Raw genomic sequence first — 27346 nt, forward strand, 5'->3', positions numbered from 1 at the left:
CAAAGACGCGTTTTCTGGTTTCTATGCGTTCGTTAATGCGTTTACATTCATATTCCGACAAGAGGTAATACTTTTCAGTGTTGAATTTAATCTATGATATGCAAGAGATACACAATATTAAATAGTGTAAAAGAAAAAACTTTGAGAGGCGATGACCTTGGAGTGGCAATGATGGTGTCCATTCGTGGAGATAAAAACCTTCGATTGAATTCATGAATGAATTTATGGGTATCACAAGAAGCCAATAGTTCTCGATAATAATTAAGTTCCCGAAAACACGGCTGATAATTCTGTATAACTTAAAGCAGTGTATAGTGCCAGCCTGAAAGCCTAATAATCCAGTACATATCAAGGGTAATCCCGTCTTCGATTAGTACTGCCTTGATATTGGTTGAAGCAATCGTACACGCCAATGGGAGCAACAAATACTATACAAGAAACGTTTATTATTTTATAAAAAACATGACTACTTTTATTACGGTTTCAACAGACGTAGTATCCGGGTTGAAACCTATTATGAGTCAGTTACAAATGCAAGTTAGAAAAATATGGAATAGGTAATGATATTATTTATTAAGCTGTTTTTTTATAAAATTGTATTCATTACCAATATTTGAACGGCACAATATTAAGTATGAGGGCCAGGAAACACGTCGCGTTCATAAGCATAATTTTGATGGAATTGATTCAAGCCTAGGCCAAATTAGATACGTATGCAGATGTATTACGCATCGTTTCTAACCCAAATGAAAAGTCAACAAAGTAACAGATTGATTTAAAAAAAAGACAATGGCTACTACAACAAAGTACCCACCCGTCTGCTTCGTCGTAGTGTGGTTATGCTGGATATTCCGGTGTTTAAAGACAAGTTATTTTTCGCGAAATAATGAGATTGGTCACAGTTTTCAAGGGCACTTGTCCTTCTTGACACATTCTTTATTGGCATTCCTGAAGAAGTCTGGAGCGCAGTAACATCCATAGTTGCAGTCGTAGGTGCATCCGAGGGAAGGCTCCGGGTGTTCGCAGGTGAGTTCAGCGCATGAACTTCCGACGCATTCCTTCCAGGTTTCGCCTTCGGCGCACTTCTGTGGCTTTGGCGGCCACTCGATTCCTGCAGGAAGAGAAATAGTTTGAGGCCTCGCGTGGTCAAGACAAACTTCACTTTAAACTTTGTGAGCTCGAAGATGTTTCACGGCTCGCTCCCTCTATTCTCTAAATGATACCGTGCGTGTACTTCTCTTTTTGTGACCGTAACCTCCTTAGGCGTATCGTCATTGCGTCACAATACCAGCTTAAAATGAAATCACGTATCTTCACGTTTTTTTTATTCGCCCGCTTCCTTCCGTAACCGACTGTGAGTGGATCAAGTATGGCGTGACTTATTGCGCAGGCCTCGTGCATGAATACTTTGTGATTCAGCGAAAACATTCGAAAGTCGTCAAAAATAGTGTGGTTGACAAACGAAAATCTTTCAGGGAACAAAAAGTTGGCCACGGCATTTTGTTTCCGGGAAGATTTTGCCATCAGGAATTGCAAAACACTACTAACCTAGATTGGTAATTAACTACCATTCAATATGTAACTTTGTTTTTTTTTAATTTAGACAAGGACAAGTAGAAGAAATCATAAACATAGGTCTGACTTAAGAGTGTGTTTTCTTTCTCCTCTTTTTCAATATATGAAAGCACTGAAGTGCGGAAAAAAAAGAAAAATGCCAATTCTTAGCAGAAAACTTGTTTAGTCAGACATTCGAAAAATAGAAACCGAGTGTTATACAGTATCTAACAAATATAATAATTGTATGAACAAAACATATCCGGTCTACATAACCTCGATGTTTGCGCTATTACAGAAAACCACTGATGCAACTAATTTTGGAAACATTTAATGAGTCCGGTAAATGATTTTACGGCGCTAAAAACAAAAAAATGCATTTAATTATGGGCACGTTCGTCTCCCTTCTTGATTACAGGTGTGTGTGTGTGTGTGTGGGGGGGGGGGGGGCAGGAGCGTTCCTTTACCGATAGGAAACCCCAAGTCAAAAGTGGGCGTTTCTTCGGAACCCCATGAAATGCTGCACCTGCCCTACGTGTCTTTCTCATGTAAGTTTATTAATTGAATTTCGGCAATGGCCACAATGTTTCTAATTGGTAATATATGTTTATCTTCATTCGGAATTAAAAACAGCGCAAGTTGATGAGGGCAAGACGAAGAAGCAACACGGACGCAGCGCTGACTTACATCTTCATAACTAAAAAAATAATTTATGAGTAAGTGTCAATAATAAAAATAATCATTAGTAAGCTTTTATTTTATCCAAAACGTGTAACGTAGAAAGCATTTTGTTCCCGGAAAAAATTTTTTAAATCTTTTTTTTTTAATTCTTAATTACTCTGTTTTTTGGGATTTTTGAAAATCTTAGTTTAAAGACAGGGAATGTCAATATGTTGAAAAATAAGATATGGTATATCGGAATTAAATTCAGTAGAGATGCAACTTTATTGCTTGGGAGCATTGATTTTTCATGTGATAGGAATGTAGGAGTTTAAAAATTTTTGTCTTTATTTTTGACACACATTTATTCGTCGTAGATGTTGATTTCTTATGGGTCGCATCTTTGATCAATTCAGCATAGCTTGCCCTAAAATGTTATTCAAATAAAGTTTTACCATACTGAAGGTGCTTATTGCATGTGGTCTCCTACCTTTAGCCTATAATATAAGAAGAAAAAAACAAGAAAAAACATACGACTAAATATAGAAGATGATTGCATAACTTGCTCACCTCCAACTGTCCACCCTGTGATGAGTGTAACAACCTACTTAACGCTAAAAGAAAGTGCATGCTACACCAAACGCATTTTTTTTTGTTTTTTGTTCTGGGAACATGCTGCAATCTCCGTCATGTATAATGTTATACCTTTGTGGTGCTGCAGCCTTGGACTAGGTCAATTTGTCAAATGGTTACATACCTTGAAATGGAAATTTCCAATACTGCAATGAAGATTTCAGTCTAACAGAATATTGAAGTAATCATTTTCTCGTGATCCTGTCATTTGCAAAGAATATAGCACTAACTGCCGATGTCGCATCAGAAAACAAAGATCCAAATTTCAGTTTCTATACAATAATCGAGGCGATTCATCTTACTGCTTCACTCAGTTGGGCTTAAAATTTTCAATATTCGGCCCCGTGTGAGTTGTACTTTTCCCCGAAAACACGCTATGTGTTTTCTTTTCCGCCCAGTCTCAGCATTCCAGTCGAGAATGTTCAACCATCACCAGCTTCTTCGCGCCCTAACCGTCGGTTCACACAAGGTTGAATTTCATTTCGAAATCGTGAACCTGCACTTATAGAAAAAAAAATTACTGTTCTGTGGTCAGTTGCACCACACAATAGCCATGTGGATATCTTTTTTAATGCTTTTTTATTATCTTCGGTTTCTGCTTATCACAATGCTAACATTCAGATCGCGACGACACTGAGTCGTCGCGAAGCAAAACTAATATGACATTCTTCAAATACAAAAAAAAAACGAACAAAAAACAACAACACTGAATTCCATTTACAGTTGTAGATTTTGAAGAAGTTCCACGGAAACCGTCAGCGCCTCTTACAGTTAGGTCAAGAAAGGTGAACAGGCACATATGTATTGTTGAAGCCGAACAATAAATATAAGACATAGCATCTATTTCACTTCTTTGTGAATAAGCAATATACCAGTATAACAAAAAGCTTTTTATGCGCTCTTGCGATCTAAGGCAGAGCAACATAAATGAGGCTGATTAACAAGTACAGACGATTCTAGACACCATGCATCCATGACAAATAATTAAGCCAATTGTCGGTTGCGGACGGAAATGCTAATATGCTCTTAAAATCGCCCGTGTGCCGACTTTCTCTCAGAGCACCAGAAGAGCCAGTCTCTGCACTCTACGAAGAAATCCCAGCGTATAGCAATACAGAATATAGAAATTAAAACATAAAAATAAAATCTGAGATATGACACTCAGAACCATAGTTTCAGGCGCTCACTTTAACGCTCAATAACACATCATAAATTTTAGTTTCCGTATGAACATACTTTTGGCGTTTGACGCTCACCGAGCCTCCTCTGTGGCTCTCAGTCGAAATCATCGACTCTCGAAGTGGTCTGAGGTAAACTGGACGCAGGGGCATTTTTAAGAGACTGTATACAATGAGGTTTGTTCAATGGAAATAAAGAACACACCTGTGTTGGCTGCGCGCACAACTGCGACAGCAAGCGTGAGCAGAAGGGCTTGTAGCACGTAGGTTTTCATGGTGGTCCCTTGTGATACGCAGTCCCAATCGTTTTGTCTTTGCGAGCCAGCGAAAACCAGCTCTTTATATCGACAACGGCGGGACGCGCTAGGAGGAAGTTCGACGTGTTATGGTGTATGCGGTGTGCCTAGATTTCAGAGGGTTTTCAACCGCTCGATCGAGCGTCGCTCACGCTATTTAGGGGCCGAATTTGTAATACGAGCTCCTGGGAGGTGACGAAACTGCTCATCGTCTGCAAGTGTATGAGTCCGCATTCCTTCTCGCTTCGCCACAAGGCAATGCATGCGCACGTGCAACCAATCGGCCCAGTGGGGCGTCCGCATTAAATTGAAAGGCGCTCTCTATTTTTGGAGTTGCTCCTTTTTTGAAATCTAGGCTCTCTGATGGTTTCTTTTCCGAACGTGTTGACAAAATTGCGCAAGGCCGCACATTACACGTTTTGTACCGGACGTCTGCGCCTCAAGGACGGGTTTCTATAATAAGTTACGTTGCTCGAGGCAAAACTTGTGGTTGTGCAATAGTGGCGATGGAGGCCTTCTTTCCGTTTATACGCGAACTCGGAAAAAGATTAATAAATATATAACTATCAATACATATATTTTACTAGATTTGGACGTGCCAAATTCATCACATTTTCGCTTTATGTATCGATTTTATGTAACAATTTTACTATAGAAAAATTTTAAAAGTCTCGAGTTTCATGAAGAAAGCTGCTAGTGTATCTAGACGTGCCACGAGCGCTCGCCTCTCCTAGAAAGATTAGACGTAAATGAATAATACTAAATGATAACCAATACACCTAGAAGGCGTCATTTTTTAAGCGATTGTTGACAGAAGTGCTGTTGTGGACACCAGCACCTAGAGCGTGTGGAAATACTAACGCTGCATTTTTCTTGGAGCTTAGTAATTTTCAAATGGTCATTTGAGCAGCCGTGGCGTCAGACCGAATAAAACGGGTATTAAATGAAGAAGTAGTTTTATATCGCTTAGATTGTTTTGGATGAGATTTAAGGCAGTGAACGCAAACATATGGTACTTAAGAAGCTGTTGGATATTATATTATTGCAATACTCCATAGAAATCCCAAGCATGAGGTGTTGAATAAAAAACGCTAGATGACTAGTTGGATCTGCACGCTTTCGAGAAACCATTGGTTACCTGTCCTGTAGCGAAGGCCCGTAACGGGTCAATGATCTTATAGTTAAAGGGCACGGGCAAGGCTTGAAATTATGAAGGTGGGAAATACTTTGACTCGGATTTCTGCTTCGATATTACCGAAAGCACAGTGATGATGTGATAAAACCACTTTTTCACCACGGGCCGGTTGTCCAACGTGGGCTGTGAAAAGTGAGTCCGTTTCTTCAAGTCTTGACGAAGCTCATTAAGCTCTGCGTTAACGGTGCGTGCTCCGAGGGTAAACTTTGTGGTGATAGGAAGGTGTTTGATAGTATGAACTGTAACCAATCTTTACCACCCCAAGTAAAAAAAAAAAAAAATTAGTAGAAGATTCATCGGTAGGTCCTTGGGGAATGCGTTAGAATGACCCCTGGTAAATGCCACATACAACCCCTTTAGGGAAACGCTAAGGCTGACCGCTTCACTTTTCGGTTTTGTCCTCATCTGCTTCCTCTATATTTTGCTGCCACCTCTTGGATGCGTTACAGAGTTAGTGTTAGCGTTTCCCAAAGGGGGACGTGTGTGTCGTTTTGGAAGGGTTATGCTAACGTATTCCCTAAAAATTCACCAATGGATCTTACTGTAATATTTTTCAGCTTATGTCGCACGCAGACCCGCCTCCGCGTGCCGTTTCTTGTGCAGCATTCGGCCAGTGGAGCCAGGCGCTGCTTCCGCTCCTTTGTCTCGTTCGCCCGCCTTGCACACTTGGCAGCGGCAAACGCTGCCTGGTGCTGCTGCAAGTTCAGACTCGCACCAGCATCCGCCCGCCCATTGACATCCACCCCGCGACGTCGTCTCCTTCGCGCCTTTGACCTTTACTACTCTGCTCTCCTCTGCACGGCGCGCGCTCCTTTCCACTGTTTCGTCCGCAAATGAACGACGTCAACTTTTCCCTGTCATGTGGGTACTACTGCTAACACATTCATAACATAACCGGGACCATCTCTGAGGTTGTGAGACTGCTGCGATAGCTCTCCCGGGTCCTGAATCCTCGAGCTGTTCTGCTCGAGCTCGTGGGTTTGTAACGCCCGGGCTGCTCATGCCGCACGGTAATTCGTCATGACCTTGTCTTTCCACCGCTTGGAGGCTACGAACATTCTCCTAAAATTTCCTGTTATGAATCTAATGTGTGCAATTAATCACAACCAGATAGAAACTAAAAAAAACGAGTGTGCAATTTATTTTAAAATGACCGAAAACGCTATTTGAATTTTATGAACATTTGGTACTTTCTGTTTCGATGACCACAACGCGGACACACTCTAAAGAAATTTCGAATCTTCATGCGCATTGTTAGTCCATCACAAGGACACAACACATTTTAAAGAGCTATAGCATCTTCGTTGGCAATAGTAGTCCGTGGTGGGCCCCATATCACGGACTAAGTTTGTGCATGAGGACACGACCTTGAAAGGTCAGAAATCGTGTAAACGTTGTCAAACAAGTTCACATTTTAGATATATTTATTTAAAACTTTTTTTTTACTAAAATACAGTGAATCTGCTGGCGAGTTGGTTGAAGTTTGTCATGACGATTTTAACCAGCGATTGACTAAACCCTTATCAATTTACGTTTATCAAGATTAAATAAGGTTTATCACGATGAACTTAACCCAATATTGCCACAGTCTTAGGTTGAATTCATCATACACATTTTTGTATATTTACTAATAATTGAACTATATCAGTTTATTCCTGCGCTATTTTAGGAGAGCAGTAAAATCGTACAATAAATACTTTTATGAATTAAGCGTCAGCTTCACGAGCATTGCGCGGTCAGCCATGATCAGTTTTGAAAACGTGCATAATATCCCAGAGGATTACATGGAGGTATGGCACTCACGCTGAATAGGTTTTGTCTTATTGTATGTTGGCCGTTTATTTTGTTTATTAGCCTACGCTTCTTGGGTTTCACGAATCAATTAGTGTTAATATTCTTCTAATCTTTGCTTAGTTTAACGCGCCATCTGGCAGACAGAGTCAAACGACCCAAAGAGTATAGGATGGAGTATATTAGAATAGAATAAAAATATATATTGGAATAGAATATAGAGTATTCACGTGAAATATTTTATTCAAATTTGCTGACCTACACTTACTTTCACAAGTGCTACCACAAGCAGAAGCTGCTTATGGTAGCGCTCAGTTAGACAGTGGGATTTTTCAACGTGCGTAATTAAATGACAAAAAGTCCATTGTCGCTTATATATTCCGTCAGGTGAGCGAAACTGCAACATTTATATATGCAATTTACAATCGCACATTTTCCCTTAAGATGTGCGTGTTGAGTCACGCACATTCAATTACAATATTGATGCAATATACGAATATAGGGGGTAACATCCTGGTCAAGCTGCGCTACTGCAGCATTTGTATTCCGTCCTTAGGCCCCATTGTATACTATGGAATTAAAATTAAGTGATTTGAAAAGTGTTTTGATACTTTTCCATTTAAAAAATATTATTTTAATGTCTCCCAAACCCTGTAAGGTATTTACTTAGCTTGCGCGGAGAAATAAAAACAAGTCAAAGTAATCTCAACTTTATTCTCGTTGCAATCACACTTGCACGTGGCAAATATATCGTACACACTGGAAAACAAAAAAAAATTGACATGTCTTTATTGGGGAGGCAATATATTTTATTGATCGGTTTAACTAAGGTAACCACTGGTCCCCCACAACGCGTGCGAATATTACAGTAATGGCAATTTTATAATACCGGTGATCGAACACAAAGTTTGATGATTTTATGCTCCATAGATGGTCTGCTTAGTGGGTTCAAGCAGAGCGACGTTGTCCATGGTTACTGCATTTCTACTGAGGACTTACGTTAGGCCCAAAGAGGTTTAAATTTTGACAACTAGGCACTCATCAGAAACGGGTTTAAAATTTGCAATTGTCTGAGTAAAACCCTCGCTTGATACTGTCACTGCAAGAGCACTGGAAACTTGTTGCACCCTCAATGTACACTCATTTGTCTCCATGTTCAGCCTCCACAAACGTGTACGCTGCCGAATCTTCTGGGCACTGCAACTTTGTGACGCAGCGTCGCTCGGCGTTGCGGTAGAAACCTTGAGAAATTAAGAAAAAAAAGCATTTCGCTTTATGGAAACTCGTACATGAACTATTAAGAAGACATCTTGATTAGTAGCTCTGCAGGTTGCACGCCAGGGAAATACCTAGCTTAGAACCAGCTTCCCAATCTTTAGTGCCAAACTTTGGCCGAGCGCGGTTTTGCTCCAAGGCGTTAGTTAGTGCTAGAGTTTTTTTTTTCCTAGGTGTTTCTGATTTTTCTCTGGCTCGCCCCATAATTTCAAAAGTACCGGACTTGAACCAAAGATATCACACATAAACCAAGAAAGTAGCAATGACGCCTAAATCTGGTATTTGATTGTAAATTTATGCTTAAAGTTGCCACATAAAAGAAGAACCAGCAAGCAGGAAAGCCTAACCCTGGCAGTTGTTTGGGAAATTAGGGCCAAGATACCCACTACCTACACTCTGGCCAAAGAAAGTCAAGTTTGGCCCTTCCTTTGATTCTTCGGGCTTTCCCAGGCACCAAATTTCCACACAAAACTAAATACCGATTCAAAGAACTGCGCTACCTCAGAGTTAAGGTTACTCATCTTCACAATATTAAATCGGGACTCCAAGTAGAACGCAGAAGATGCTGAGAAATGAGCGCATCGGGTAGGTATAATAAACATGCTACTACAACTCGTGCCACCTGGAGAACATAGCATGAACTAGTGAAATCAGTATCTGTTTTATGATGCGCTCTTTGAGTTACGAATATGTGTTGCGCGCATAAACTATGCCTAATATGTATTGATGTTTCCTTCTTTCTTTCTTTACAATACACCTATTTAAACAATCGACTTGAAGCAACAAGGATTGGGCCATAAAGCTTTAGGATTGAGTAAACATAAGTGAATCTGTGGTTCATATGTCTACTATATTATAGTTAAGAAAATTCAAATAAATATGTTTGCTCACCTCGAAAAAAAACACCTTAATAGTTGTTATTTAATAGCTCGAGTTGCGAAAAGATGCCGGGATGCTATGTAGTTACAAACGGGCATAAATATATGTGCGCCCCCTCAGGTATCGCAAGGTGGGTAAAAACATGATTAGAATATTGAAAACATACATTACTGCGATTTTCAAGTTTTCTTTTTGCGTGTGTCGATGAAGCGTGCAATTGGACTTGACTGTTTCCTTAAGAAGAATGTTTAAACATGGCATTAAATTCTCCTTCAAGGTTTTGCTCTGTTTATTTTGAAGTTTTGATTTTCTTTTCAATTTCTACACAGATGTGATGCAGGTAGACAGTAAACAATTATGAAAGCTAATACCAAAAACATATAAAAATCAGTTAAAGTTAAGTAAAATGCTCAGACTTGATGGAAGGATTGGTATACACTAAGGAGTTGTTGACGCATTTTTCATGATTTTGTATTAAAGTATTTTATGCGCAAGTTATTTTACAGCCACAAAATATGCTACCATTCGAAGTGATCACTTCAGTCACCTTTTTGTGTAAAATTATTGTTGCCAGTTGAGTGAAGCTGCATATACAATAACAGGACACACTTTAAAGTCCTCAAGAAATATTAAAACACACCGCGATGAGCCAGACGTTAATATCTGAAGCCGCGTTTGCTTGAATGCGACCTAGTCGCATCGAATCCAGTTGTCGCGTTAAATGCGGTCATGTAAACGGCATAATGCGCAAAGAAAGCGCATCGCATTCAAGCCGCCAGACCGAGGTGGATCGAGATGGCGAGTGCGCATTCATTCAGCCCATGTAAACGGAGGTCGGATCGCATTTTGGAACGGGGAGGATTTTGGGAAGGCGCTCGCTGCGGGAGCAAGTGAACAGCTGAGAACATGGCGGCGGCAAGCCTCGTCGGCGGCGCCGAGAGCGGTCCCGTATGGTCGCCCGCAATTTTTTCCCGGGAACAAACGCGAGCTTTTATTGCCATCATAAGTAAGCAGAATATAGTGGAGCTGCTCGGTGAGGGCGGCCCCCGTACAAGCCTTGCGAAGTACGACTTGCGCGTCCAAAGGGGTCCCAAAAGCTTCAGCGCAAGCACGAACGACACCGAGAGCTCCGAGCACTGTAGAGCACTGCATTGTAGGGCAGAACGAGCAGCTCCTACCTCGGTGCCGTTCCTGGCTGCGCTGGAGCTTTTCGGACTCGTGCTCGGGGCTGGAGCCTTTCGGACTCGGGAGCATTTCGGACTCGGTCACGATCGGCGACGTCTGGCGTGGAGAAGCGCGGAGGCTTCCTCAAAGCGTGCGCACACAGGTTGCCTCTGGTCCAGAATGACCCGGCGGCCCGGCCTGGATCTTGCTGGAGCCCTAAACGCTTGGGTTTTTATGTTTGTTCCGCCTCGTAACTTCTTCCGCAGCACCGAAGACAGCAGGCACGATCTTTACGTTCACCGACTGTGTCACTGTGGCCTCAATGTGCGATGCACCGGAAAACGTGGTGCGGCTGGTTCCGGAAGTGCATAACTTCAAACTTTGACACGGTGTGGCGCCACTTTCGTGTAGGGCTTGGTGCGCATTCATGGAAACGTTGCCGCGTCGGCTTCGTTCGAAGAACGAGTGGAGTCGATGCGATGAAGCCGCTTTCTTTCATGTAAACGAGGCTTGAGACCTTATTTGCATTTTAGGACGTCGCATTTTCGACTTCTAACTGCCGCCAATAGACCCTTTCCGAAATTCAGTGCCATCTGGTGGCTGAAATGGCGGTTTAACTTTTGCCATACGAATGACGGCAATCAACCCGTAGCCTGCAGTATTTTATCGGGCACCGTCACTTTTGCATGTCAACGGCAGATGAGAATAAACTTTTAGCTATACAGGTTTTTCTGGATCATCTCTTCCAGTGTCGATTCCCACAACGATGCAACAAAGCGCCAACCCAGACAGACGTCTTGATAAAGTTATATAAGTCAAGGGGTTTCGAAGTCGATTTTGTGCCACTAACAGGTTCACTGGGCTCGAATTAGAGAAATGAACACTTACGCAGCGCTTGCATTGAATTCCGGTTTCGCAACATGCTAACGTCTTGAATGTATAGGCCTCGAATCCTCAGCTTAGGAGTATCTTCAACATGTTCCTTCATCAGTAAATAGAAAGCCGCCATTGGTATGGCGCATATGCCATTTTTCAGATGATGATGATAGTGATCAAAGTGGCCAGACTGAATTTCGGAAAGGGTCTATTGCGTCCGTTCTCCTGCAGGCATCAAAATGGCGGCTTCCTGAAGGCAACTGGGAAAAAGAGCGTGAATACTCTTAGCGTCACTTGTTTGGAGTCTCTAGCTTTACCAGTGGTGTTGCACAGGTGGTATAGGATTTTGGACCAATATTTAGCTTTTCTTTTGAGAATTTTAGGGCTTCAAAAAGACAGAACTGAAGGTGGAACCAAGTTTGACATCCTTTGGTCAGAATGTGGGTATCATATGGCCCTAATTGGCCAAACGAGTGCCAGTGCTATGCTTTACTTCTGGTTGGTAGCTTGGTTGTCATTCGGCTACAAATTTGGGCCTAAATTGCTAAAGAGTCGGATTTAGATTTCACTAGTGATTTTTTAGTTTATACATGACATATTTTGGCTTAAAGTGACTTTAGTAATAAAGGGTCGAGCCAGAGAAAGGCAATTTAAACACAGTAAATTATTGCCACCCATTTATACCTTGAAGTCAAACCGTATTAGGACCAAGCTAGGTCTCTAGGCATGCCAAGGTTGGACAGAGTTACTCTTAATTGTTTGGCGTGCTACCCGAGTGATGAGTTTTTAAAAGGAGGGGCAGAACCTGTCACATACGATTTTCACAAAAGCATCCACGCCGGCAGTCTTCGGTGCAGGCAGGTCCGATGCGTGGACGGTCACAGGTGGCTTCGGCACAAGAACTGCTTACGCATGTTTTGTATACTTCGTGGTCGGCGCATTGAGGCTCAGAAACTATTCGAGCAAAACAGAATGGACACATTGATAAGTATGACCGAGTGTATATTAGAAATATTCTGTATGACGAAAGTAAATTGTGGTTGTCATTAGATGGGCTGGCTTAATCTTGACCACTTAAGCTAACTGTAACGCTGGCAAACGCGGCTGCTTCCTAGACATAATTGAAAACAAGTAAGTGGAAAACCTTACCGCACGCAACGTAAGAACTTGACTGTTTCTTTGTCGCTCAGTACTAAACGCATCTGTGAAAATGTATTACGTTTGGAGTAGAAATACGATTGCATATAAACCTTCCTAAGATCTAGGACTACTTCTAAGTTGCGCGACACGTTTAGCAGAAAAAGAAAACCTTCTTAGGGCACACTAGCAAATTAGATGGAGCTTACTGTGTGTACGATACATCGCACTAAACATTTGAGCGCGCGTTATTAACTGTATATAATCTGATGAAAGTGCCGAGATATCGTTCGCGCTTACAAAGTAGGGCACATTCTGTGTACCAACATAATTATGTATTCTTTGAAAGAGTAAAATTGAAGTAGGCTTCATAAAAGCCGAACAGCCTATCAACATTGCTTCCAGAAATGGTCGTGCAAGACAAGAGGTATCGCGAGAAAACGTTTAGCCTACCTGTGTCCTCTGGACGTGCAGAAATCAGTATCAGCTGCCCCACCAGTGCAATCAGAAGAAACTTCCACATGGCCGTAATTTGCGAAGGCGCAGTCAACGAATCAAAACCCACTGCTCTCTCGATGCTCTATAAACGTAGCACAAGTGCAACTTTTTAAATGATTAACTACAAGACGAGGTAAAGAAACGCAACGTCGAAATTAGAACTTGTTTTTTGGTGTCCTCAGCCAGACAAGCCTGAAGATACCGCGTTGCGTTCGCCAAGAAAACGTTTTGGCAGTTGGTAACAGGAGACTCCGTAGGAGACCCAGTCCTGAGTTGTTTATAAAAGTCCAAGGTTATCTCAAGACTTCGTTTTTTTTTTTTTTACGTCCAGTTTATCTGGCAATTCGGGGTCTTGGTGGTAAAGACTGAAGGCGGCTGCCCGAGTGAGAAACTTTAAGTGAAAGGGCAAAGCACGCGACACTTGTGTCATGTAGGAGTGGTTTGTTTTACGCACACTTTGCGATACTGTTAGTGCGAAAGAGCCACGTCGTTGTTTTTTTCTACCAGTATTGAAGGATTTTCATCAAAACTTATTTAATTGTGGAGAGTGGTCAGTTGGGGCACATCCTTAAAGGAAATTTTTTATTGCTACTTGCACCCTTTGGAAGTGAAATGGAAAAAGAAACGACGTTATCGTGATTGGGCTCATAGTGTCCCGCAGTGAACATTGCTTTTAAACTTTGAATGGGTTGCTGGAACTGTAAGTTTTGACGTTTAGGGAAGTATGTTGGTGAATAGCATTCTTCTTAAGCTCTAGACAAGATTCATGTTAATGTACTCTTTAAACAATTAAGAACTAGTTTTAGAGAGGTTTCAACACAGCCAAGTCTACAATTTGCAAATGTTTTTTTTTTCCTTAAATGTATACTTCTTCTCGCTAATATGCTAGAAAAAGCAGAAATGTGAGGCGCACGTTGTTATAGTTGTGCGTTCTTCAATTTAATCTACAGGACCTGATAATGGGGTGAAGATGGGAACCGGAATGCGGGTGTTTTACCTCCGCAGACTGCCAATATGTGTGTGAGAAACAAAGACGTGTGGGATTAGATTAAAACACAAAAAAACATTGAAGAGCGATGCATGCGAGTCATGCTGATTTAAACAACATACTTGCCGTCTATGCAAGTGTGGGAGAAGATTTAGTACGCCAAAGACTGCCACTACAATGAGAGGTATGTATTCCGGATCAGAGATTTTGAGGGATGTTTCCAGACAGGCGTCATCCGGATGTGTACATTCCCAACACGTCGATAGACAGGCGAAGCCATATGGTCTTCAGTTATCCTTGGCATTCAGGGCTGAACTGAGGTTTTACCTCCAACTGCTGGACATACCAAAGCATTAACTAGAGACGTTGTGTACACAACGTGTCTTCAACTTCGTGGAAAGTTATTATTCAGCTCTTGACAGCTATATTTATCTTTATCTGACATTCTGTAATTTAAATCTATCCTTCACATAGTTATGCTCCACCCGCCACAGTTAAAGCCAGATCACGACAGATTAAGGCGGTATTTCGGCGACAGAACAACCACGTCACATTAAGTCTATTCTTACCTTTCTGTGGCACTGTCGCTAAACGGAGCCTACAGACACTCAACACGTCAACTAAACGTCGGTTCTAAGTTCGATCCTCTCAAATCTTAAACATGCTACGCACGAGTCACCTCGAAGGTTGTAAATACTTTGAGCCTCTTGTATAGTCGATGATAAGTCGAGAGTTCAGAAAAAGCTCCTCCCAGCTATTCAGCTTTAGCACAGGGGAAGCTAGAGAGGAGGCGACGTCCTCTCCAACCTTCGCTTTGCTATAGCGGAAAAAGAAAGAATGAACTTCCCCTGAACTCTTAACCCATCAAACACTAATTGTGGGGGCGAGAGGATAGAGACGTTTGTCCCAATTTGATACACCTACGCCGAAGACAAAAAATAGAACACGGATGGTTGCCCATTGCCAAGATCATATGGACGCATGATTTCAAGACAAAACTTGAATGGTCTAGTCGAAATGCTGTGCGGCATGTATACATATGAAGTCTACGCATATTTTTTTAATTGTTTCGAAATAGTGTAAAAAAGTGATGAAATTTCCCTCTAGCTCTGTTTTTGAAGTTTCATTATATGTGGCAAGTGTAATTATATTATACTTACGAGTCAGCTGGGAGATAGAATAAAGAGGACACGCTCTTAAATCATAAAGTGTTTATATGTACAGTAAGCTACACAACATTAACGCTTGAGCTGAGCGCTCGGCAGCCTTCTCTGTTGAAGTGAGCCTTAGTGCCCGTGACTGTAGGTTAGGTCTAAAACAGTTGCCCATAGGTATGCAGTGTCCAAGTCAGAAGCTCCGGACGTATATCTGATGTGTGCGGGCGACGTCTGGAAGCTCATGTCCCATCGTGTAGTTAACCTCTCTATCGTTCTCTCTCTATGTATGTATGTAGATATATACATATGTACACAGTTTTTTTTTAAGCTTAACAAAATTGTTTTCATAAATTCGTGAAAGTTACACCTATTCGGTTTGTGCAGATGAGCTTTACGGTCTGGAGGACAGAGTATAGGGGCTAATTGTAACAATAACTCAGCTAATTAACTAAGATTTTTTAATTAACTTTTGAATTAATGAAATTAGACATATGGTTCCTAATAAAAACTTGCGCAGCGTCATCGAAAACCACTAAGTCAACTCTTTTTAGAAGGATATAACGCAGGGGCAGTATATTGCGGAATTCCGTAAAAGCACAGAATTTAGACGAGTTCCTAGGTTTCGCTCTCTTATCGGACAGCATCTTTGCGCCTGCGGCTCTGCCCCCCAATAGTCACGGCGCTAAGCCGTGACTACTGGGGGGCAGAGCCGCCCAGTAGTCATGGCTTTTTAACTTTTTAACTTTTTAAGACTCGTCAGTACACATCATAATTTGACCAACCATTGGGAATCACAAATGATTGTTGCTGGTGGATTGCTATAAAAAAAGTAAAACTTGAATATTGTATTTGTGTAAAAACTACACCCTCACAGTGTCGTATTCTATTGACATCTTAGCATGAAGGAAAGTCGTCTAGTAGTCTCTTACTTCGTTTTGTTATCTGTGTTGCATACGGTTAAAGTTCAGTCTCCGCTTTTCAAAATAGGCGTGAGTTTCTATGACATTTCAGTATTTCAAATTATACAAGCCTAATTGCTCATTGAAAATAAACTATGAATTTTTTTCAATGTGCCCCTTATTTCAGTTCTAACAAATTAAACTTGTATAAACTTGACAAAAATTTAAAATCACGATGTGTAACATTTAATAAATAATAGGGTCGTGGGGTTTATGAATTATTCGCATTTTTTTACGAAGACATCTAGATGGAATAAAACCAACTAAATTATTGATTGTGTTATAAAGGTGATATAAATTAATAAAATATGTTTAGCAAATTTTGTTCAATAAAAAATTATAGGTATCTCGGCGTTCTTTCGCGGCAGTCGTACCATTAGTGAAGTCCACATTGTTTAAAAAGCTTAAGTTTCATAAACTATAACTAGAAAAAAGCAACTGTGTACCTTCTTGACCGATCGGTGGTGTAACACACAAATATCTGCCCAGTATTTACTTGAATTGTTTTTTCAGAAACAAGAATTAAACAAGTCGGTGCACCTCTCTGCCGTGTTTATATTATTCAATTTATGTGTCAGATGTACGAATAAATAAATTAGGGGCACTGCAGTCGCCTCATGTAAGAGTAGATGTCACTACACATTAGGATAACCTTTTAACTGTTTTTGTCTTCAATAACTCAACCTCTTTAGATACTCTTGAGGCGTTTCTATTTAGGTGTCGTGGCGTCAATTTTTCCGACCGAATTGGTGCATAGAGCATGTGGTGTCAGGACACCCGACGTCGATTTACTGGTTAACATTAGGTTTCAAACCCACGGACGGGCAAACTTCAGGATGGATTTCATTAAAAAATACTGCATTGTCAAAAAAACTGGCACTACTTCGTTCGTCGGTTTCTAATTGAAACAAAAACTGCGTTCACAGGGACGGAACAGTAGCTTGTGAAGTATACTATAGAGCAGGGTCTCCAAACGTTCAGCCCAAGGGGTCGGATTGGGGATCTGTCGCCGTATCGACGGCTGGAAAATAAATAATAAATATCAGTTAGGAAACACTAAATAAAAGAAAGAAAAAAAACACGTCTAGATAAGCGTTTAAACGCAAAGAAGGCTAAAGTAAAACTTAAGAAAAAATCAATATACTGGATGAATACATGTTCTTTATTGGGAAATTAAATAATGAAGCTAATTATGACATCGCACAATAATTGGAACCCGTAAAACGCGCAAAACATAAAGCAAAGCGTAATAACACTTTGGCTTAATGAAATAGGACAGCCGACTAGCGAAAATGGCAGAACTGATGTTAATAATTGTCAAGAGGTAAAACACAGGAGACTAAGCACAGTATACCAAGAATCTAAATTAATTTTCACATGGCTAGGTAGATATTAAAACTTGGCAAAGAATGATTATGTTGGTAATGACAATATCGAATTATTAATAAGGCGAGAGGACCCGCGTTATCAAATGCAGTTTTACCTCGTTCTTTCCGGCATCTTAGCGCTGTCGGTGTGGCTGGCGGCACCATTTGTCTACGCGCGCTAGTTGTCGCCCCGGTACCAGCGGGCCTGCTAGAAGTGGGCTGCGGTCTGGGCTTTGATGGAAGGACCACCGCAGGTCACGGGCCGGTCAGAATACCTCCACCGGCCGGATTTGGCCCGCGGTTCGGAGTTTCAAGACCCGTGCTTTAAAAATGTGTGCTTTTGTTTCAAACATTTAGAAGGGCAAGCATGTTGTCGAGTTCGACTATTGAGGCGAAAGAGGTGAAGATAGTAGTTCGTGTAGGAGCCTTCGTATTATAACGTCGAACAAGGTGCGTCCCGTCTGAGTGCCCGCCCCGGGCCCGGCCCGCACCCGAGGACAAACCTGGTACCCGGCCCGGGCCCGTGGAGGGCTTTAGTTCAACGCACCGAGAAACTATAAAGAGCGAAAATAATGTCGGCACTCTTACAAAGCAAGGTCTTTGTGCAGAAAAATAAAATCGACTACATCTCTAAATACTAGAGTGAAATGTCCTAAATAGCAATTTATATAAAACAAAACAAAATTTGGAGGACGCTGTAGCTTTTAAGAGTGCCACGCGATAGTGTTATCGGGCACGTTTGCATCGCCTCTCATTCGCTTACCATGCTCTCTCTGCCAAGGAGCAGCAAGTGCGGCGGACATGGCCTAGTCACTCCCGCGTCTGGCTCATAACCAAAGGTTTGTGTATTTGAATCACGCTTGAAACTTTTCAATTCTTTTCTCAAAGGCAAATGAAATACTTTATGAAGTGAAATCATTTGAGACATGCGGCGACCTTTAATTCGTATTGCAGGTCGTGTTTTTTTAATTGCATTGATTCCACGCTCGATGTCACGTTTCACGCAAGCGTTGTGGGTTGTTTGAAAATCCCGCGCGATGTCATGTGTATGTAACGTCATAAACCTATTGACCTATCAGAATTTTTCGTCACGCCACCGACATCGAATTTTCTGCGACACGAGCTCGTTAACCCTATCGCGTTCAAAAAATAAACAGAAGTTAACTTTATGCAAGGCCCCACCAGAAGGTTATTGATGGGTTGGGTAAGGAAATGAAATATGTAGTAAATATGGGAGGCAGGTTTTATATTTTCACATCCTCCTGGCTATGAAAAAATTGCGCCAAGCACTTTTTTTTAAAGAATACACGTAATCATGTTTTGGTTTACGTAGATGTAATCGCGTCTCTGACTTGCGATTTAAAGCATACAAAATTACAATTGTTTTGAGATTGCGATCAGAGTTCTACCTCCGCCACGTTTGGAAAGACGTTTGTATTCATTTGGGTTATAATTTAACAACGAACTCGTGCCTTCGTCTGCACTTTCTAAACAAGAATATCGTTTTTGTGTACATTTGTCGAACACAGTTTACTGACTGCAGATTAATAACATGTTTCCCCCTTTGTACTTCAAGGTCAGATATCTCTTCTAACGGCATGCGTTGAGTTCAACATTAGACGCCTCAAAGACGCTGCATCCAATTACCCCCTCCGCCCCCCCGCTTTTTTTTTTAATTGTACACCCAACCATGTGAGAAAGCACATGCCACTGCGGCATGTGCTACGTGGCGGGTCTATAACAACCTGTTATCGCCACAGTCGACGAGAAAATATTATTTGCAGATAAGAGCGCCGAACAATGATTCAAGAAGCATGACAAATGTAGGTAGTATGAAAACGCCTAGTGTATCTTAAGCTGTAACTGACGGCAGACCTTTCCAGGGCTTATCAAGCAGGCGAAACATGCTGGGTCACGGGGCCATAAACGCGTGCGCGGCATCTTGTGTCATGTGGAAAGAGCTACTGCGCCAGCTCAAAACGCCTTCCGCAGTCATGTAGGCAAAGATGGCAGCCCTACAGAAAGCGATTACTGGAAAGGTCTACAGTCGATCAAGGAAACATTGGTCACGATAGCTACAGCGTTAAGTTACCAAGCTGTTTAGGTTCGTTAACCTCGCCGCTTTGTGTCTCATTCAGCGTGCATTCACATACTATGCAATCTTGGCCGGCCGACGAGTGAATTAATTAAAAACGGTATTTGTCAGGTTAAGGTCCAGCTGTGTTCCGTTCCAGCCCGAGTCCGTACGCAGCCGACGCTACGAGCTGGTGAATCCAATCAAGTTGCGTCAAAGCGCTGGTCACAAAATAATTTACTGTTCATAATTGATTCACCAAAATAGAACACGTACGCAAACATGACGAAGACCAAATGGTGCGCTTTTTTTACTCTTTCTCATTGATCCTATGGGCTCGTAGCGTCGGCTGCGTCTGGGATTAGGTTCAAACTAAGCATAGATTTTTACTAACCGACACTTCGCAAAATGTACGCTTTGCTATGAATGAAGGGACACTGACATAAAAAATCAACCAAATGTAAGAGTTGACAGTATGAACATTTTTTTTTTTTAACGCACTTCAATAGCCGTGCGCTCCTGGTTACTTGACTGGCTTTGTGTCAAGACAAAACGTTCAATGATATGACATGCAACACACATCTTCTTTTCTTGTTCTTTGTCTGTGCGTTTACTAACTGAGAAAGTTTTCTTAATATATTGAGAGTACACTAGCACAGAAAGTAATTTATCTGAACAGAATGGGTAAATAGATAAATTTCGTCTAATGACAGGCCGCTGTATGATTATTACTTCTCAAAAACGTAGTGGGCGGTTATATGTTACGCAATGAAATGTTCTTGCTTGTATGCCTGAAATATGGTACAACTGACTTTGAGCTAAAATACACGAAAAACGCAATATATAGCGTCATAATATTGTCTGTACTGGAACAACAGCACTCATTGTAGTCCAAATTATAATATAGTTGTTGCTCTACGAGTTGTTTGAGAAAAAATAATGTATCAAGTGATTTAAATGAGCAGCAAGTCGTTTTAACCTGTGATGCTGTCGAAAGCAAATGAGATAAGTTTTAGTGTAGTTCATGTATTTTCGAATCAAGACCTCAATTATTAATATATATTTGATGGGAGATAAAGCGAGCCACCGTATAATTTGGGTTTCTACGTTCATGTGTTAAACACATAATAATTAATGCAAAAGGACAGTAGATGCATGTATAAAGCTTTTATCGATTTGTTTTAGCTGAAGGAATTTAAATCAGCTGCACGTGCCCACTACCAGTTCATTATAAGGGTTGCCGCCGCAATGATAATTTTCTGCAATGTTGTCGTCAGCAAAGCAATGTTTTTTTTTTTCTTTTTTTAAAGACCGGACGGTTATACCCCTAAGTGCGGCAGCGCGAAAAAGTAAAGCGAAATTTTTGTTTAGCTTTTTTTTATCGCTTAGCTATGAAGGATGGAGTGATTTTTTTAAGTTTAATTTGGAGAGAGCATGCCGGTCATTATTGAGAGATAATATACAATATATATCTGAACTTCTAAATGTGTTTTGCATCCTGTGACATGCTGCGAAAGTATTAATAATGAGGTATTTCATGCAAGTAAAAAAGAGCCTTTGTTGGCGGTCATCTGTGTCAATTCCAGCAAGTCATAAACAAATGTTTTACGGGTGGCGCCTCTTCATTTCGAGGGCGCATGGAAACATGCACGATTAAAGGCAATTGCATGAACACATCGAACATTTAATGTTTGCGAATACAAGACAATTCGGATTTAAAATTGGTTTTAAATCGTGCGAGTTAAACCTTGAAGTCATGTGAGTAGGGTGGACAGTCACTAAATACAAATAAGGGAGATGTTACATCAAAACTCTCTAGTGTAGAAAACTGACGTCTTTATAATTTTTATGACGTATATTGAATAATATGAATACTATAATAAGAATTTATATGGTTTATTTGCGGCTCTGTATTATGAAATAAACCACAGCTTAGTCTCGTGTTATTCGGTCCTTCTGTTTTCCCACTCTGCAGGGTTAAAAGAAATGTCAATTCTTCTTCTATACTTTGTTTGCATATATAAAACATTAGATGAAAAGTTATCAAAGGTATAAATTTATCATCAAATAAAAATATGTTGATTATCGCTTGGCAACAGGCGTACTTTGGTACTGAAACGTAAACTTGGTAAATCTTTGCGCTGTAGTCAAACAAAGAAGCCAATGTTTTCCATATAAAAAAAACACCTCAGGAACCTTGGCATGACACTTGAAGCAACTGTCTAACGCAGTATTTTATTGGCTAATATTTAAAAATCATATACCGAGAAGTGACCGAGGTTCGACTTGAGAACGAGTTTGTCTGCTTACTTCCTGCAGAGAAGCGGACCCTACGATTGAAAAGCAAACCACGTGGTGTCCTGTTACCCATTTAAGCGCCGTCCGTAAAGGTAGTGAGACTTAATGCAATTTTCGAGTTTAAACCTTATGGACAAAAGTCCAACACTCGTGCCCTTCAGAAAATTGAGATAATCGTCCAGGGGTGGTGGTTTGATTCTAAGCATATGTTCAATTTCTTTTATTCAGTTCATCGATAATGAGACAGAGGCCTTGTTTTTTGTCGACCCAAACCTGAAAGTGTGGGACGGTCACACAATCACCAGACAACCACATACAACGAGGTTACTTCCTGTCACTCCATACAGCAAACGGATATGTGAGCCAAGCTGAGGAACATCCCGTCCCTGACGCTAGAAACGGAGTAGGAATTTTCTTCAAGCTCCCCAAGTGGCTGGCATTCAGATTCCGTTGTCGCAACCTACTTCCAAAGTCCTTTTGTACTTATGACTCACTTCAACCATAACCTAATCTTTGATTCAAAAATGCACCTGAGGATTTAAGAGGCTTATGTATTATTACTAAGTTATGTATTAATAATTATATGCTGTGGGTATGTTTGGACAACCGGAATTCATTCATCCCCAATAGATCTGTGCAGCTTCAGCTGTTGATAAAAAATGTTTCTTGTGCAGTACGACTGCTAGCCTTGAAATTTTCACATGAATAATTCAGTAGTAATATACGACCACAGGTAGCTAAATTGCTCATCCAGATCAAAGAGGGTAGGGGTGGGTATTGAACTTTCTATACCAAAGGTTTTCAGAGCGAGATTTCGCTTCACGCGCTCCGAGCTGTTGTGCGCTAAGCCACTCGGCTACCGATCTCGCCCCGTCATACTGCAACATTCTATCAAGGCATGGTTCAAGATCAGGAAGGAGTATCCGACTATCACGTGCCTTCGTAGTGCTCAAACATTGGTCACGCGTTTGTCAAGACGCTTTATGAAGACGACTGTTACTCCCGTTTTCGGAGGGTCCCACCTCCTTGTTCCGGATTGCTTGACCTTGTATGGCCAAGTATATTTATTTATTTACCTTCAAGGTACATAGTACATTTCAGAGGGGAGTGAACACAAAAAAATGATGGCAATTAAATCAGTCAACTGAGGGTGCTGTTACCAAGTGCTTGTTTAAAAAGAGAAACGTCAGTGATGGAGGCAATTGAAGCGGGAAGGTGGTTCCAATCTGTTGACGTACGAGGTATGAATGACATACTGAATGCGTTAGTGTTGTAACTTGGTATGCCAACCTTATAAGCGTGATCAAGGCGAGCTGAGCGATAAGACGGTTCGAGCATGAGGCATGACCTTGCGCTTAAGCTTGCACTTCTCATCTAGACCTGTCTGCCTCAGCGTGACTGTCCAATGATAATACAGAAGGTTGATGCGTGTCACCAAGAAGGTTTTAACGTTACTCTCTTGACAGTTCCGAGGATCATGCATCCATGTGCACCGACTGTTTTGACCCTGCTGCACAAGATACTACTTGCGACTTTTAGCCAACCTCCTGGTAGTCTCGAGAAAGGCAATTTGAACACACTTGATCCCTTGCCGCCTGACGCGGTCATCGATATCTTTTGAGAACCATATACGTATCCCTACTGAGGAAAGTCATGCTGATTGCTATCATTTTTTAAAAAGCAGTGCGACATAATTGCTTTTTTGTGGAGATCTCTTAAACCACTTTTCGGGATGACAATGACTTAAGAGGAGTTCGCGGTTTATATATTTTATTTATATATTGTTATCAAAAGTCTCGTAAATTGTCTATCGGTTAAAACATTAGACAGTGGATTGCTCGACGCTTGTCTTGTGCAGCGTATTGTCGGAGTGAAGCACGGCGTTGTAGGGCAGGTCATTCCTCTACTTTGTTGTCTAGAAGAAGAACTAACTGGATTGAACAGAAGTACGAAAACACGGTGGATAAACAGCTTTCTGGCGACAGATGCAAAATGAGATGCAATGTCCTGGCATAATAATAGTTTTCAAATAGCGGCGACAGTCTGGAAATAAAGAGCGGTCTTTCAGTGTGTGGTACATTCGTTTAAGATTTCCGTTTAGTGACGCTACTGTAGTATATATATATATAACCTAGAAGAAGAAAACCCTTGGTGAAAACAGCAACAACGGTCGATTTATTCTTCGACGTTTCGGCCGGACTCCAGGCCTTAAACGTCGAAGAATAAATCGTCCCTTGTTGCTGTTTCACCAAGGGTCTTTTCCTTCTCAGTTATATACCCACGCCTTCGGCCTCCCGCCACCATGCCCGTTGTATATATAAATATATATATAAGACATACTACACACACACACGCGCACACGCTCACAAACATTATATATATATATATATATATATATATATATATATATATATATATATATATATATATATATATATACCCGCCGAAAGCCAAAATAACGGCGGAGCCAGGACCCTGGCTCCGCCGTTATTTTGGCTTTCGGCGGGTTGCAGAAAACTTTAATTCGGAGCCAGGATCCTGGCTCCGCCAGTTATTTTGGCTTTCGGCGGGTATATATATATATATATATATATATATATATATATAATGTGTGTGAGCGTGTGTGTGTGTGTGTGTGTAGTTCGAGTAGATTAGTGTTTCGATTTTCTTACGGCAATTAGATTGATAGAAGTCCCAAGCTACATATGCATATTCTTGTTTTGGTAGAACTAAAATTGTGATGGGCTCGTAGTTCTTTATAGGGGAAAGACAAGACTAGCTGAAAATTAAATCGTAGATCGCCATGGACGCAGATAGCTTCTTTTAGTGACGTTCTTTATAAGGGATGAACAAGAGAGATCATGATTTACGTTTGCGCCTTGATATTTATGTAAAGACAAAGAGAAAATTACAGAGGCGCAGATAATGTTGTTTGAAGTCTTTCGTAATTGTTGAGAAAGTACTCACATCGTTGCATAGCCCGACTTCCTATACCGCCCACAATTCAACCAACTTCGATCGACTTCTGATATATCTCATGATCAGCTGCAGAAATCCCCCTAAGGTTCCCTCTTTGGGATTGGGATGAGCCTGAATTTAAAATTGCCCTTCTGGGCATCAGCCACGCATTGAAAGCAGACCTTTCTTGTATCGATAATGAACTGGTCTTTCATGCACCCTTACTCCGGAGAGAGTTTAGTGGCAGGTCTTACTAACTTGAAGTTTTTGACATTCTAGACTTTAGAATTTGACATCGTATAACTAGTTCAAAAGTCTGACCGTGTGGATCCCACACGCAGCACCCTGCAAAACTTAGAAGCTGCCACTTTGATATTTGTTCACATGTGAATTGTGGTGAAACATTTGAAACCATAGTTCGACAAATTCTTCAAGATATCAGCTTGGGTGGCCGCGAAATCAATTCAAGTTAACAACTATTACATCACATGATAACGCCTTATTCAATGGGCTTCAATTGGCCAGCCTTAATCAAGCGATGTCTAGAAATATTGCGTACACAAAATTATCACCTCCACCCATCATCAAAATTTGTTGGTTCTGTAACTTTTCGACCATCACATAGACTGGCTGTTTAATTTCAGATTATAAGAATGCATCATCTCGCTATAAAACTTAAACCGTCCAATCGGATGCTAAACATTTCTGCTCTTTGTGCATTTTTCGTAGACGTATCTTGTAAACCGTGTCAATATAGTCCAAGGAGTTAGGTTACAGCTTTTCTTTTAGATTCGTTCTAAACGTGACGAAAGGAGGCCCTGTTGCGTTTCGCGTCACCAAAAAATTTTAGTACATTAGAGGAAAAACGATACCCACTGTAGCAACGCTTCTTGCAACGTTCAGTGGATATGTTATAACCAGTTCTCCGTGTGGTAACCTAAAGGACCGGTTACGAAGTTATTTATTTTATTTCCGTGTAAAACGACCAATATCCTCTTAGATGTTGAATAGCACAGCATAAGGACCTTGCTCAATTCAGAACTTCGTGATTTATGTAGACAACTTCACCGTCTTTGGAAATTATGACATCAACAGGCTACGCTTGTAAATCTGAAATGGTCTACAACTTCATAAACGCAAGGTACGTATAAAAATAAATGATCCTTACACACTCTTATACCTTTATAGATCAAGGTGCACAGTGACCGCCCGGATATCTGCTCCGTTGAAGTGGGCCTTGTTGCTGACGAGTGCAGACTCTCACCGAAAATGTTCCAAGTGAGCATGCAACGTTTATTTGCAAATTTATTTGTCCCTTAATAGCAACAGCCGCAATAGCCGTAATAGACAACCTAGCTTTCAAGTACACTGTTCCTTCGCGACGCATTGTTCCTGGGAGTTCCAGTAGTAGCCCTCGCCACAGTAGCAACCGTAGTTGCAGTCCTTGGTGCATCCATTCGGAGGTTTGGGGTGTTCGCAGGTGAGCTCGGCACATGAGCCCCCGACACAGTTTTTCCAAACTTCTCCTTCGCCGCAAGCCTCTGTTGTGGGTGCATTCTCGGAGCCTGGTGAACAAATAGTGCTCAGAGTTACTCATCATCGGGAAAAATCTTTTTTCTTTTGGGCTTCGTAAACACATTAGAGGCTTCACTGCAATCCGCGTCACATCTCACAGCGTTTAGACAGTGTTTCCTCGCGAATACCGTGAACTTTGTGAATACCATGCGCATCAGCGAAGCAAATTATTGCAAATGGCCAAGGTCGAGTGTTGTTCATTAGGATGAGCAGCAAGCATTCTGAGACAAAAGCTCCCATTCGGCTTGGGGATGGGACTGAAAGCTTATGAAATGCTGTGCATTGCATTTTTATCCAAAGTTTTCTCTCTGTCATTCATTCTCGGCGTTCCTAAAGGCTAATGCCGGAGTATCATTGGGTGAGGAGCAATAATAAAATGTTTAGGACTTGTCACGGGCTGCGTTTCTGAAATTGAAATTGATTATAGACGCTGGTGTCAATTCGCAAAATAAATCACTAGCCTATCGACGAACAACATACGTGTTTAAAAAATATAAATGCACATACCTTGTACCACCACGCCTTGCAGACCAAGTATAAGCGTGATAATGGGAGCCATCATGAATAAAGTCTTCATTGTGATTTCTTCGAAACCAAATCTCAGTTGAATCTGCTTTCATCCTCACACGCAGACATTTTATACACTTACTCCGACGTACCCGAGCAGAGGATTTGAGAAAGGGAGCTAACATTTCATTATTCATTAGAAAGTATAGAGCAATAAAATAATTTTCCATTTGAATAATGTTTTACGGCCTGCAACCCAGACGCTGCTAAAGCTGTATTAACTGTCGCCGTCAACCAGGAACTTGTTCGATCCTCACATGTGTTAAT

General features: G+C 41.2%; 3 protein-coding genes across 3 annotated transcripts; all 3 read right to left on the reverse strand.

Annotated features, from left to right (window-relative positions):
- Positions 1 to 902: 902 nt before the first annotated feature.
- LOC120849113 (cysteine-rich venom protein 6-like) lies at positions 903 to 4399 on the reverse strand. Its single transcript, XM_040221246.3, has 2 exons — positions 4231 to 4399; positions 903 to 1111 (listed from the first exon to the last, which is right to left on the reverse strand). The coding sequence occupies exons 1-2, from the start codon at positions 4298 to 4300 to the stop codon at positions 906 to 908; spliced, it is 276 nt and encodes a 91-aa protein (XP_040077180.2). The 5' UTR covers positions 4301 to 4399; the 3' UTR covers positions 903 to 905.
- A 3696-nt stretch (positions 4400 to 8095) lies between these two features.
- LOC115317865 (chymotrypsin inhibitor-like) lies at positions 8096 to 13342 on the reverse strand. The gene is made up of 3 exons (XM_042294504.1): positions 13092 to 13342; positions 12318 to 12455; positions 8096 to 8548 (listed from the first exon to the last, which is right to left on the reverse strand). The coding sequence occupies exons 1-3, from the start codon at positions 13159 to 13161 to the stop codon at positions 8448 to 8450; spliced, it is 309 nt and encodes a 102-aa protein (XP_042150438.1). The 5' UTR covers positions 13162 to 13342; the 3' UTR covers positions 8096 to 8447.
- A 12926-nt stretch (positions 13343 to 26268) lies between these two features.
- LOC8028798 (chymotrypsin-elastase inhibitor ixodidin-like) lies at positions 26269 to 27119 on the reverse strand. The gene is made up of 2 exons (XM_029977622.4): positions 27020 to 27119; positions 26269 to 26502 (listed from the first exon to the last, which is right to left on the reverse strand). The coding sequence occupies exons 1-2, from the start codon at positions 27087 to 27089 to the stop codon at positions 26297 to 26299; spliced, it is 276 nt and encodes a 91-aa protein (XP_029833482.3). The 5' UTR covers positions 27090 to 27119; the 3' UTR covers positions 26269 to 26296.
- Between the last annotated feature and the right edge of the window lie 227 nt (positions 27120 to 27346).

The sequence above is a fragment of the Ixodes scapularis genome, unplaced genomic scaffold, assembly GCF_016920785.2.
Source record: "Ixodes scapularis isolate PalLabHiFi unplaced genomic scaffold, ASM1692078v2 PGA_scaffold6__148_contigs__length_123643588, whole genome shotgun sequence".
NCBI classification, from domain to species: domain Eukaryota; kingdom Metazoa; phylum Arthropoda; class Arachnida; order Ixodida; family Ixodidae; genus Ixodes; species Ixodes scapularis.

Excerpts from the sequence above, each read along its gene's own strand:
- LOC120849113 (XM_040221246.3), bottom strand. The coding sequence starts at position 4,300 with ATGAAAACCTACGTGCTACAAGCCCTTCTGCTCACGCTTGCTGTCGCA. Across the intron at positions 1,112-4,230 it reads TGTGCGCGCAGCCAACACAG|GAATCGAGTGGCCGCCAAAG; the intron begins GTGTGTTCTTTA and ends CTCTTCCTGCAG.
- LOC115317865 (XM_042294504.1), bottom strand. The coding sequence starts at position 13,161 with ATGTGGAAGTTTCTTCTGATTGCACTGGTGGGGCAGCTGATACTGATT. Across the intron at positions 12,456-13,091 it reads TGCACGTCCAGAGGACACAG|TTTCTGAGCCTCAATGCGCC; the intron begins GTAGGCTAAACG and ends TTGCTCGAATAG. Across the intron at positions 8,549-12,317 it reads TGGATGCTTTTGTGAAAATC|GTTTCTACCGCAACGCCGAG; the intron begins GTATGTGACAGG and ends TAATTTCTCAAG.
- LOC8028798 (XM_029977622.4), bottom strand. The coding sequence starts at position 27,089 with ATGAAGACTTTATTCATGATGGCTCCCATTATCACGCTTATACTTGGT. Across the intron at positions 26,503-27,019 it reads GCAAGGCGTGGTGGTACAAG|GCTCCGAGAATGCACCCACA; the intron begins GTATGTGCATTT and ends TTTGTTCACCAG.